We start from the raw sequence: 11,924 nt of genomic DNA, 5'->3' as shown, positions 1-11,924 counted from the left end.
GAATGATGAAGAAAAGTCAATCATGTATTTCATTTCCAACTGGACAGAAAACAATATTTTGAAAAGTGTTTGGCCTACTGACTTTTGATTTCTTCTAAGGCAAATGGATAGGTAATTTTTATTCCCTGATTAGGAGAAAAATGGAGGAAGAGGGCAGGGTTAAGAATTAAGATTTCAAGAGCATGAGAGGTAGATGGCCAACCATAGTTCCTAAGGTTCGGTGCCTGTAACTGTTGCCGCTGCTTAAGCGTGCCAAAGCAGTGGTACGGCTGCTGCGCTCGTGTTTGCTACCACTAGAAACATTCTTGCCAGTAGTGGCGGCAGCGGGACTCAATTACTCCCTTTTTTCACTCTCTCCAGAAGCTCCAGATGGCGTCTTCCGTGGGCAACGTGGCCGACAGCACAGAACCAACGAAACGTATGCTTTCCTTCCAAGGGTTAGCTGAGCTGGCACATCGAGAATATCAGGCAGGAGATTTTGAGACAGCTGAGAGACACTGCATGCAGCTCTGGAGACAAGAGCCAGGCAATACTGGTGTACTTTTATTACTTTCATCTATACACTTCCAGTGTCGAAGGCTGGACAGATCTGCCCACTTTAGTACTCTGGCAATTAAACAGAACCCTCTTCTGGCAGAAGCCTATTCGAATTTGGGGAATGTGTACAAGGAAAGAGGGCAGTTGCAGGAAGCAACTGAGCATTACCGGCATGCATTGCGTCTCAAACCAGATTTCATCGATGGTTATATTAACCTGGCAGCCGCTTTGGTAGCAGCAGGCGACATGGAAGGAGCAGTACAAGCTTACGTCTCTGCTCTTCAGTACAATCCTTCTTTGTACTGTGTTCGCAGTGACCTGGGGAACCTGCTCAAAGCCCTGGGTGGCTTAGAAGAAGCCAAGGCATGTTATTTGAAAGCAATTGAGATGCAACCGAACTTTGCAGTAGCTTGGAGTAATCTTGGCTGTGTTTTCAATGCACAAGGGGAGATTTGGCTTGCAATTCATCACTTTGAAAAGGCTGTCACCCTTGACCCCAATTTTCTGGATGCTTATATCAATTTAGGAAATGTCTTCAATGAGGCACGGATTTTTGACAGAGCTGTGGCAGCTTACCTTCGTGCCCTAAGCTTGAGTCCAAATCATGCAGTGGTACATGGCAACCTGGCTTGTGTATACTATGAGCAAGGCCTGATGGATCTGGCAATAGACACCTACAGGCGAGCTATTGAATTGCAACCACATTTCCCTGATGCTTACTGCAACCTAGCCAACGCTCTCAAAGAGAAGGGCAGTGTTGCTGAAGCAGAAGATTGTTATCATACAGCTCTCCGGCTGTGTCCCCGCCATGCAGACTCTCTGAATAACCTAGCCAATATCAAAGGAGAACAGGGAAACAGTGAAGAGGCAGTTCGCTTGTATCGTAAAGCATTAGAGCTCTGCCCAGACTTTGCTGATGCCCATTCAAATTTAGCAAGTGTATTGAAGCAGCAGGGAAAACTGCACGAAGCTCTGATGCATTATAAGGAGGCTATTCGAATCAGTCCTACCTTTGCTGATGCGTACTGTAATATGGGAAACACTCTATGGGATATGCAGGATGTTCAGGGAGCCTTAGAGTGTTATACTCGTGCCGTGCAGATCAACCCTGCATTTGCGGATGCCCACAGCAATCTGGCTTCCATTCACCAGGATTCAGGGAATATTCCAGAAGCAATTGCTTCTTATCGCACTGTTCTGAAGCTTCAACCTGATTTTCCTGACGCTTATTGTAATTTGGCTCATTGCCTGCAGGTTGTCTGTGATTGGACAGACTATGATGAGCGAATGAAGAAGTTGGTCAGCATTGTGGCTGACCAGTTGGAGAAGAATAGGTTGCCTTCTGTGCAGCCTCATCATAGTATGCTCTATCCTCTTCCTCATGGCTTCAGGAAGGCTATTGCTGAGAGGCATGGGAACCTCTGCTTGGCTAATATAAGTGCCCTTCATAAACCACCGTATGAACATCCAAAAGACTTGAAGCTCAGTGACGGTCGACTGCATGTAGGATACGTGAGTTCTGACTTTGGGAACCATCCTACTTCTCACCTTATGCAGTCTATTCCAGGCATTCACAATTCTGATAAATTTGAGATATTCTGTCATGCCCTGAGCCCACATGATGGCACAAACTTCCGAGCGAAGGTGATGGCAGAAGCCAATCATTTCACTGATCTTTCTCAGATTCCATGCAATGGGAAAGCAGCTGATCGCATCCATCAAGATGGTATACACATCCTTGTAAATATGAATGGTTATACCAGGGGTGCTCGAAATGAACTCTTTGCTCTCAGGCCAGCTCCTATTCAGGCAATGTGGCTGGGGTACCCTGGGACTAGTGGCGTGCTTTTCATGGATTATATCATCACTGATCAGGAAACGTCACCTGCTGAAGTTGCTGAGCAGTATTCTGAGAAACTGGCTTATATGCCCCATACGTTCTTTATTGGTGATCATGCTAATATGTTCCCGCACCTGAAGAAAAAAGCCGTCATCGATTTTAAGTCCAATGGGCACATTTATGACAATCGGATTGTGCTGAATGGCATCGGCCTCCAAGCATTTCTTGATAGTCTATCAGATGTGCAAATAGTCAAGATGAAATGTCCTGATGGAGAAGACAACACAGACAGCAGTAATACAGCTCTTAATATGCCTGTCATTCCTATGAATACTGTTGCAGAAGCAGTTATTGAAATGATTAACAGAGGACAAATTCAGATTACAATAAATGGATTCAGTATTAGCAATGGCCTGGCAACTACCCTGATCAACAATAAGGCTGCCACTGGAGAGGAGGTTCCCCGTACCATTATTGTAACCACACGTTCTCAGTATGGGTTACCAGAAGATGCCATTGTGTACTGTAACTTTAATCAGTTATACAAAATTGACCCATCTACTTTGCAGATGTGGGCAAATATTCTGAAGCGTGTTCCCAATAGTGTACTGTGGCTGTTGCGTTTTCCAGCAGCAGGAGAAGCTAATATTCAACAGTACGCACAAAATATGGGCCTTCCCCCGAACCGTATCATTTTTTCCCCTGTTGCTCCTAAAGAGGAACATGTTCGGAGAGGCCAGCTGGCTGATGTCTGCTTGGACACTCCACTCTGTAATGGCCACACCACAGGGATGGATGTCCTTTGGGCAGGGACCCCCATGGTGACTATGCCAGGAGAGACTCTTGCTTCCCGAGTTGCAGGTTCCCAGCTCACTTGTTTAGGCTGTCTTGAGCTGATTGCTAAAAATCGGCAAGAATATGAAGAGATAGCTGTGAAACTGGGAACTGATCTCGAATACCTGAAGAAAATTCGTGGCAAAGTCTGGAAGCAGAGAACATCTAGCCCTCTGTTCAACACCAAACAATACACAATGGAACTAGAGCGGCTCTATCTACACATGTGGGAGCATTATGCAGCTGGCAACAAACCTGATCACATGATTAAGCCTGTTGAAGTCACTGAGTCGGCCTAAATAATGACTGTGTGCCCAGGAGAATTACCCCTGTAGCTGAGCCTCAACCTTCTGGGGGAAAGGAAACTACTTTTTCAATAGCATGGTGCAGATGGGTGACAGACAATGATAAGGAATAGCACAGCCAGACTTGCTTCCTGCATGATCACGATAGGGAGAGACCCAAGAGATGCGAAACTGCTGTTCCACAAGGAGTCTCCATCGAATTTTGCAGCAGCCAGGTGTCTGGAAGGTCTGGAAGGTAAGTCTGGAAGGTCTGATCTCCCTTGGTCTTCCAGGGGATGGATGGTTAGTGTGGAAGGGAGATAGAGATTGCCCGGCCGTTTTGTGATTATCACGGATTGATTGAGTCTTCTGAATTAATTTTTTTCTTTCTATTTTGGGTATTGGAGCTTTTAAAAATGTTTGGTTTCAGGTATTTTTATTCATGTGAAGTGTATATGATTCTCTTGAGATAAGGTTTTAGGCTAAAATATTCCTTGTTTTAGTTTCTGAACTCTACCGATAAATGGGGACTTTGCTGGTGTAGTCTTTTTATAGGTTTTATAAACCACTTGAGCCTCTATCAGTCACTTTAGTGTCTGACATAACGTTTGGAACTCTCAGTGCTTTGTTGGTCTGTAGATGATGGCTTCAATTCTTTTTCTGGTCCGTTTCCTTCTTCCCTTCCCCCCACTTTAAAAATTCTCCTGTAACTTGGCTAACAAAATACCAAGTGTGATTCAAAACCTCCCAGAGTGTTTCTCTTCAACACATCATCTGGTGCCAAATGAAGATTGTTAGGAGTGCTTATTAATTATGAAGGGCACAGTTGTGGTACTGTCACTGACGATAATAATAATGGATTTTTGGCCTAGAGTTTTGACCTATTTCACCAGTGTTTTACCATTGACTGCCCCTCTATGCTGCTTCCAAAAGTGAGAGTGTGTGATAAGATTTTTACTTTCATTTCTAAAGTTTGTTTTTTTTAGGTGAGTCCTGTTCTTCCTTTTTCTTTCAGCAGAAATGAAATCCCAGGTAAGTATAAGTATTCAAATATTTGATCAGTAAGTCACAGTTATCTCCAGTACATTAAATAACTTTCATCAAAAAACATGTTATAGGTGAAAAGCTCTGAAGGACCAGCTATGTATATGATAATTATGTTTCAGGCCTTCTAGGGTATTATATATAATAACTTGTCTTCTGGTCGTGGTCTTGAAGTCTTTATGGATTCAGCCTCAGTAGTAGCGAACTGCACTGCTACTTGGTTTGGAGTACAAATTAGACTTTAGCCTTCCTGGAGGTTGAGTTTTTGGTATTGAAAACCATAGGAATGAAATTATTGTATTTCATCAAAGGATCGAGGGCTTGAGGCTTAAACAAGCCAACATATGTGTGGGAAGCAGTCAGCCTTGAGAGCAGGCTACGGACATGCCAGGCATGCCGCCGCTGCTCGAAGGGACTGTCCCTACTTGTTCCCCTCCTTGTTCCATTCCACGGGAGATAAATCACCAGGGCCCAGAAATCAGAAAGAATGTAAAATGAGACAAGCCAATCTGTCTCCACCCTGCACGTGCAGGTTATTTTGGATGATTCTGGGTTTATGGGTTTTCTCCCAGGGAAGTTAACCTTGAGCCGAGACAGTCATTAGATAATGTAAACCACCGTCTGGCAACCTTCCCTTTTCTAGTCGATATAATCTGCAACTGTAACATAATAAAACTTGCCTTGCAACCATCAGTTGTCTTGGTCCTTCTGACCCCATTCGTCGGTGCTACTTCAGTTCCTTACCCCGTCCCTTCTGACCCTGGGCGGTGAAATCCTCTTTCTGAGGCTGGTCCGTGACACATATGAATATGTTTTTGTCTTGCTGTACTACACATATTCTGTCTAGTAACAGATATTTTGTCTGCTATTAGTGTTTTAGATTATGTCTTTCCAAAGCGCTGAGGCAGTGCACCTATTTTGAAGTTGTAGCTGATGCCTGAACGTATCCTAGCTGACAAATTATTGATTAATAAAAACATGAATTTCTGAAAGATTTGTACTGTTAACCAAAATCTGGGCAAGGAGTCTCAAATGTAATTCTTAGCCAGAGTTACATGTTAATGAACCATTTAACAGTGTAAATCAAGGAACATCAATGTAGGGATTTCTTTTCATTTATTTCTTACCTGCTTGAAATATCAGTTAAAGGTTGCCAGCTTGGTTGCAGATGAACAGACATTTGAAGTTCCCCGAACTACTTAATGTGGAATAGGATACTAGACTTCCAACGCCCTCAAGGCTGTGACCTTGCAGCCATTTTACATAGCACATCATCCTCCTATAGGGATGAACCTTTCCCTGGCCCGAAAAGTAGCCACTCCGTTGAAGCTTTGCTTATTGTAACAGGCTTTTGTTTCCAGGTTACATGTCTGTGGAAGACTTAATTCTGAATAGAGATATAGATATTACTGGAAACTAATTGTTTTTGCTATTATACTCTGCTTTATCAAAAAAGTAAAACATTTAAATTGTGCTACAAAAATTCAGATGTTGTCTTGCAATATTTAAACAATAAATGAATGAATTGCCCTTTAAAAAAGAATTAAGCAGTTAGTTAAGCTGTTGGTCCCACATCAGACAAATTATCCTTATATCTTCTGTCAATTTTGTTAACAGAGGCTGTTATTTTATTAATCCTTATGATCCCGTGATTCTTTCTTTCATGTTTCGGGGCACAGCAGGTGAGAGAGTGGGTTTGTTAAGCTGGGTGGGTTTATCCTTCTTTTATGCGTTTATTCAATTTTATGTTCATTTACTTATTGTATACATATGGCAATAGAAGCTGCTAAGGCAATCATTGCTATTCTGCAAAACAACAAGGCACAGAAGCAGATGTCTTATTTCCGAGATTTCTCCCCCCGGGATTATTATGATTAAAGATCCTTTCCCCCCACTCCCTGGAGAGAACAAGGGGCTGCTTGCTGGAGGATTTTTAATGACTTGGGGAAAGGCTCAAATATCCCCCCATTATGGTAATCCACCCCAGGGGCAAACCCCACAAGAATATTATGAATTTATTTTATTTTTCTATCCTTGCAAAGGTAATACTCAGCTCATTAGAATATGAAAACTATACTGTCAAATTTCAGAATTACATGGATGAAGAAAATCACCAAAGTGGCATCATATCATGTGTGTTATAGTTGTATTTACTATATTGACTATATTAAATATGTTGTGTTAACAATGTATTGTATAACTATATATTGAAAAGGCAAAATGCTGTAACGTATTTCAGAGAAAATAATTATGTTGGCCAACCCCAAATTGTACATTGTAGACGGGTCCTAGGAAAAGAAGATTTAATTCATAGTGAACAAGAGGTTAGCTTCTGTTTTCAGCCATGTGCTATTTCAAGAATTAAACATCATGAATAATACAGGATATAAGAGGAATAGTCTAAAGATGGAAAAGCACATTTTGATTAGGAAAGAGAATTTAAGGCTTAAGTCTTTTTTTTTAAGGAAAACTGCCTTATTACTATGAGATAAGAAAATTGTTTCCTTCTTTTCTTCCTTGCTTTCTTCTTCTTTTTTTAACCTTTTTAATTTTGGATATTTGACCTCTAAGCTGAGATGACTGAAAATGCCTCCTCTGGGCATTAACCTTTTTGAAAGACCTTTTCCCCCTCCCTGAGGGCTATTTGTCTCTTGGAGGCTTTGTCTACATTACTCCTCAAGAGGCAAGCATTTGTCCTTGCACTAAATGCTGACATCTCCTGATAAGAGGGAAGCTGCAGAGTAGAAGAATTGAAGGTCAGTATGTTGATATTGGTCTCAAGTGCACTGATGTACATTTGTGTATTGGGGAAGGGGAGTGAAGCTTGAGAGTGGGCCAGTGGGGAGGGGTAAATATTTTGTGATGCTGTCTACCTATGGGCTTATAAAGTTTACGGCTGCATTAGGAGGACAAGCATTACCATTAGCATGAAAAGTAGGGCAGACCTCAGTTGCAAAAGCTTCTAGCCATACACATAGGGCAATACGTAAATGATACACCTTATTGCATTCACCCATTCACCCTCCCCTGTTCACGCTAATTGGAAATTTCCATCCATTTCAGAGAAGTAACACAACTATCAATCATTTTCCCTGGCACGAATCTTCCAGGAGAAAGAAAATGGAATACACCTAGCGACAGAGCTCACGCACTAGTAGTCCATGTGTCTTAGATTTAATATCTGATGACTAGCTGCATTGAAGCCAAGAGGTGGTTCACAAAGTTGCTGCACATTAGAATCACCTGGGGAACTCTGAGACCTTCCCGTGCCCAGGCTCCTCCCTAGACCTACTGAATCAAAATCTCTGGGGCTGGGACCCAGACACCAATGTTTTTCTTCAAAGCTCTTTAGGTAATTCAAACGAGCAGCAAAGCTTGAGAACCAGCCCAATAATGGGAACAAACTTATTTCACACAGATAAAGTGGGGCAATTCATATGTTAAAAGAACGTGAATATATGTATATATTTCTTTTTTTCACTTTATTCTGTTTGTATTTCAAATAGGCTTTTTTTTTTCCTTCTGCAAAAAGCATTATTGTTTCCATTTGGTCCAAGGCTTGGGAGAGGGCTCCAGGGCGGTTACAAAGCTGCCTAGTGGCTGCAGAGCGGGGCTTCAGGCAGAAGCTCTGACGCCAGAGGGTCTCCTCAGACGCGGCTGGACTTCAGAGACTCCTGTTTGGCTCGAGGGTGAGCCTTTCAAAGAGATACTCGCCCAGCACAGCCTGCGGACCAGCCAGCCTGCGGAGGTTGGTCAGGTGGTCTCCCATCTTCTGGATGAGTTTTACCTGCTCCTCCAGGAAGCGGCTCTCCAGGAAATCACAGAACTGGGAGTCTGCACGGGCAGGACCCAGGGCGCGCAGATCCGTTAGTGCCTGGTTCAGATTCTTCTCCCTAAGAATGGCGGCTTCCACAGCATCCTGGGTTTTACCCCACTCATCCTGAGAAGGCTTCTGCGCATCCTGGAAGAGGGCGCGGCCGCAGCACTGGTTTTGCATTTTCAAGAGGCGCTGGGCGCCCTCACACTTCTCCTCAGCCAGTTGGCGAAAAATGTGGCCCATACTGTCCAGAGTCCCATTGTTGCTGTCGAAATAGATGCTCAGAGAGAGGTAAGTGTCCACAGATGCATGTTGAACAGGCGGTGGACGGCGGCCTCCACCTCGGTGGAATAATTCTGACGAACCTGTGAACTCGTGGTTGATCAGTGATAAGGAGCTAAGCTCAAAAACTGGTGTTGGCCTGTCCTGGAGGCTGAGGATAGCTGAGTGTCTGATTCCAAAGGTTGCGAAAGGAAGAAAGGTTGGAAGGTGGTCGGGGGCTGGAGCAAGGAGCGTCCCTGGGTCTGTTCATTCCAAACACTGTTGAAGCAAAAGACAGATCTGCAGGACTGCCGAACGCACTGCCTCAAATAGGCTTTGATATAAATGAACAAGAAGTCCAAGCAAGGACAAAACTTACCCTTCCTCCCACCAAAATAGCTGGTGATACTAGAATCTAGATCTGGGAAAGGATTCTTCCATTGCTTTCTTAACATTCCAAGCCACTAGAGCAGTGGTTCTCAAAGTATGGTCACCTTGTAACTAAGCAGTACCCTATGGGGCCTTCCTAGGACAGACCCATCCCCCATATCCTCTATTGTAGTTTCTCTCTGAAGTACTCAGATAATAGTATCTCAGGCATATTTCTTGAGTTTTCAGATGCTAAAAACCACCACCCAATGGAAGAAATGAACTCCTTGATGATCATGAGCACGTAGCCCCCAGACCCTCTGGCACCTAAGGATGGATAATGTTACCTGCCTTGTGGCCTCAACATCAGCCAATCAGAGGATTGTGCACGAGCTGATCACATGCCCTGGGATGTCCCTCCCTCACCTGGCCTTTAAAAATGCTTTGCTGAAATCCTTTGGAGATTTCAGGGGTTTTGGAACACGGACCACCCCTCTCCTTGCTCGATCCTGCAATAAACCTTTCTCTTCTCCAGACTCCAACCTTTAGGTTTGTTTGGCCTCACTGTGCTTCAGACACACGAACCTGCATTCGGTAACAACCTGACCAGCTTTACCAGCGTCCCCTGATAATGTGTCAGATATTCAAGTTTTAGGGCCCTATCCCAGCCCTATGGAATCAGCAACTCTAGTGGGGCTCAGTGATCTCTGTTATAACTGGCCCTCCAGATGATTTTTATTCACCTTAAAGTTTGAAAATATCTGCATTGTCAGCTGCCAAAGCGTCCACCAGCAGGTGAAGGGGAGTGACGCCTGGAAAAGATAGGGAGTAGCCAAGGCAAGTACAGCAGCATTTGCCGTGGTAGTAATGGAGAATGCCTTTTCTCCACTGGTTGGCACAGACTAGTATCTGGGAGCAGTGGCAGGGTTATTTAGGATACTTTACAATTCAATGTAGAGTGACCGCTGTCCTGGTTTGCCAGGGACTTCCCCTGTGTGAACACTTAAAATCTCATCCTGGCAAACCCCTTAGCCCTGGATTTGAAAAACTTAGGGAATAACATGAAATTTAGGGGAAACATGATCTAGGATTTGGGCAAGTCACAAGTGCTAATTAAAGCTAAGCAAGTATGGACAACATCTAGCCTTCTTTACCCCTTTGTGGGAAGGTAAATCTGATTGGGTGAAAGGACTTATTGTTAAGAAATCTTTGTAGAAACATCCCCTTCTGCTTAGTCCGCTGGTTCTCAGTTCTGGCTAGACACTGGCATCGTCTGAGGAGATTTAAAGTTATTTTATTGGTCTAGGATGACCAACAGTCAGTGTGAGGGTTTTTAAAAAGTGCTTCAGATGATTCTAATATGCAGCCAAATTTAGGTGCCACTGCTTAAGCTTTTGAACCACTGCTCCTTTTTTCACCTCATCTTCCTATGAGTTGAGGTGTGTTGTTTTTTCTTTTTCTTTTTTTAACTCTCTTATTATAAGATTTCCTGTCTTAAATAAGATTGAATGTACAGAAAATCCTGCTAGTCCATCTGGTATAGCTAGATACTTAGGATAATATCGTTAAGATATATACCATTTAAGTACTGTGACTGGCCTTTTTAACATTAACATATGCATTGAATTAGTACAATCTCTTTTGAAGTTGTCATGTTGGGGAGCTATACCTGTAATCTGCTGCCATTGCTAATTATCTGGACACCTCTTATTAGGAATTGTTTTAAAAAATCTTTAGGGATTAAAACCAAGAGTGCTGTATTATTTGTACTGGGACCACAAAAACCTCACAAAGTTTCCCCACTGTACCTTCTACCCCCATCTCTAACCCTTGGCAACTTCTAATCTGTTCTCCATCTCCACAGTTTTGTTATTTTAAGAATAATATGTAAACATAATCATGAATTACTTAATCTTCGGAGATTGGCTTTTAAAAATTTTTTCTTCAGCATCATTCCCTTGAAGTTCATTTTAATGTTTGCATATATTAATAATTTGTTCCTTATCATTGCTCGGTAGTTTTCTATCATAAGATTTTATCTCAATTTGTTTCAACATTCATCCATTGAAAGACATTTGGGTAGTTGCCAGTTATTGGCTATTATAAATAAAACTGCTATGAACATTTATGTGTAAGTTTCTGTGGGAACTTAATTAAGTTTTTGTTTCTTTTGGATAAATGCTCAAGAGTACAATTACTGCATTGTAGGGTGAATCTACTTTTAGGATTAAAAGAGACTGTCAAGCTGTTTCTCAGAGTGGCTAAACCATTTTATTTTCCCACCAGTGACGTGATATAACTTTTCTACGTACTCACCAGCATTTGATGTTGTCACTATAATTTTAGTTATTCTCTGATATCTCATTATGGTCTTAATTTGCATTTCCCTAATGCTAATGATGTTGAGCATCTTTTCATGTGCTTCTTTGCCATGCGTATATTCTCTTCCATGAAATGTCTGTTCCTGTCTTCTGCCTATTTTCTAGTTGGATTTTTTTAAGTTGTTTGGAGAGTTCTTTGTATATTATAGATACAAGTCATCTGTCTCATATGGGATTTTCAAATATGTTTTCCCACTGTGTAATTTGAGTTTTCATCCACTTAAAAGGATCTTCTATGAAGCATTTTTAACTCATTTTGATGAGATCCAATTTATCAGTTTTTGCTTTTATTGATCATACTTTTGGTGTCAAGTCTAAGAATTATTCACCTAGTTCTAGATGCCAAAGATTTTCTCCTATTTTTTTTTCTAAAAATGTCCTGCTTTTACATTTAAGATTATGATCCACTTTGATTTAATTTTTGTGTAAGGTGTGGAGGTTTAGGTTAAGGTTCATTTTTTGTTTGTTTTTGTCGAGGGATGTCCAACTGTTTCAGTACCATTTTTTGAAATGTCTATTCTTCCTTGATAGCTTTTGCACTGCTGTCAAAAACAGGT

At 42.1% G+C, this 11,924-nt stretch overlaps 1 protein-coding gene and 1 pseudogene across 2 annotated transcripts; one reads left to right on the top strand and one right to left on the bottom strand.

Annotated features, from left to right (window-relative positions):
* Positions 1 to 251: 251 nt before the first annotated feature.
* LOC308611694 (UDP-N-acetylglucosamine--peptide N-acetylglucosaminyltransferase 110 kDa subunit-like) lies at positions 252 to 3,558 on the top strand. Its single transcript, XM_081260384.1, has one exon. The coding sequence runs from the start codon at positions 370 to 372 to the stop codon at positions 3,508 to 3,510; it is 3,141 nt and encodes a 1,046-aa protein (XP_081116510.1). The 5' UTR covers positions 252 to 369; the 3' UTR covers positions 3,511 to 3,558.
* A 4,479-nt stretch (positions 3,559 to 8,037) lies between these two features.
* LOC308611693 (ferritin light chain-like) lies at positions 8,038 to 8,728 on the bottom strand (annotated as a pseudogene). The gene has a single exon. The product of its transcript is annotated as a ferritin light chain-like (transcript).
* Positions 8,729 to 11,924: the final 3,196 nt, after the last annotated feature.

This window comes from Mesoplodon bidens, assembly GCF_964165515.1.
Source record: "Mesoplodon bidens genome assembly, contig: HAP1_SCAFFOLD_632, whole genome shotgun sequence".
NCBI classification, from domain to species: domain Eukaryota; kingdom Metazoa; phylum Chordata; class Mammalia; order Artiodactyla; family Ziphiidae; genus Mesoplodon; species Mesoplodon bidens.
The sequence above is the reverse complement of the archived record's forward strand: the minus strand, read 5'-3'. Positions and strand labels throughout refer to the sequence as shown.

Bases quoted from the DNA above. Each gene is read 5' to 3' on its own strand.
- LOC308611694 (XM_081260384.1), top strand. From the start codon at position 370: ATGGCGTCTTCCGTGGGCAACGTGGCCGACAGCACAGAACCAACGAAA.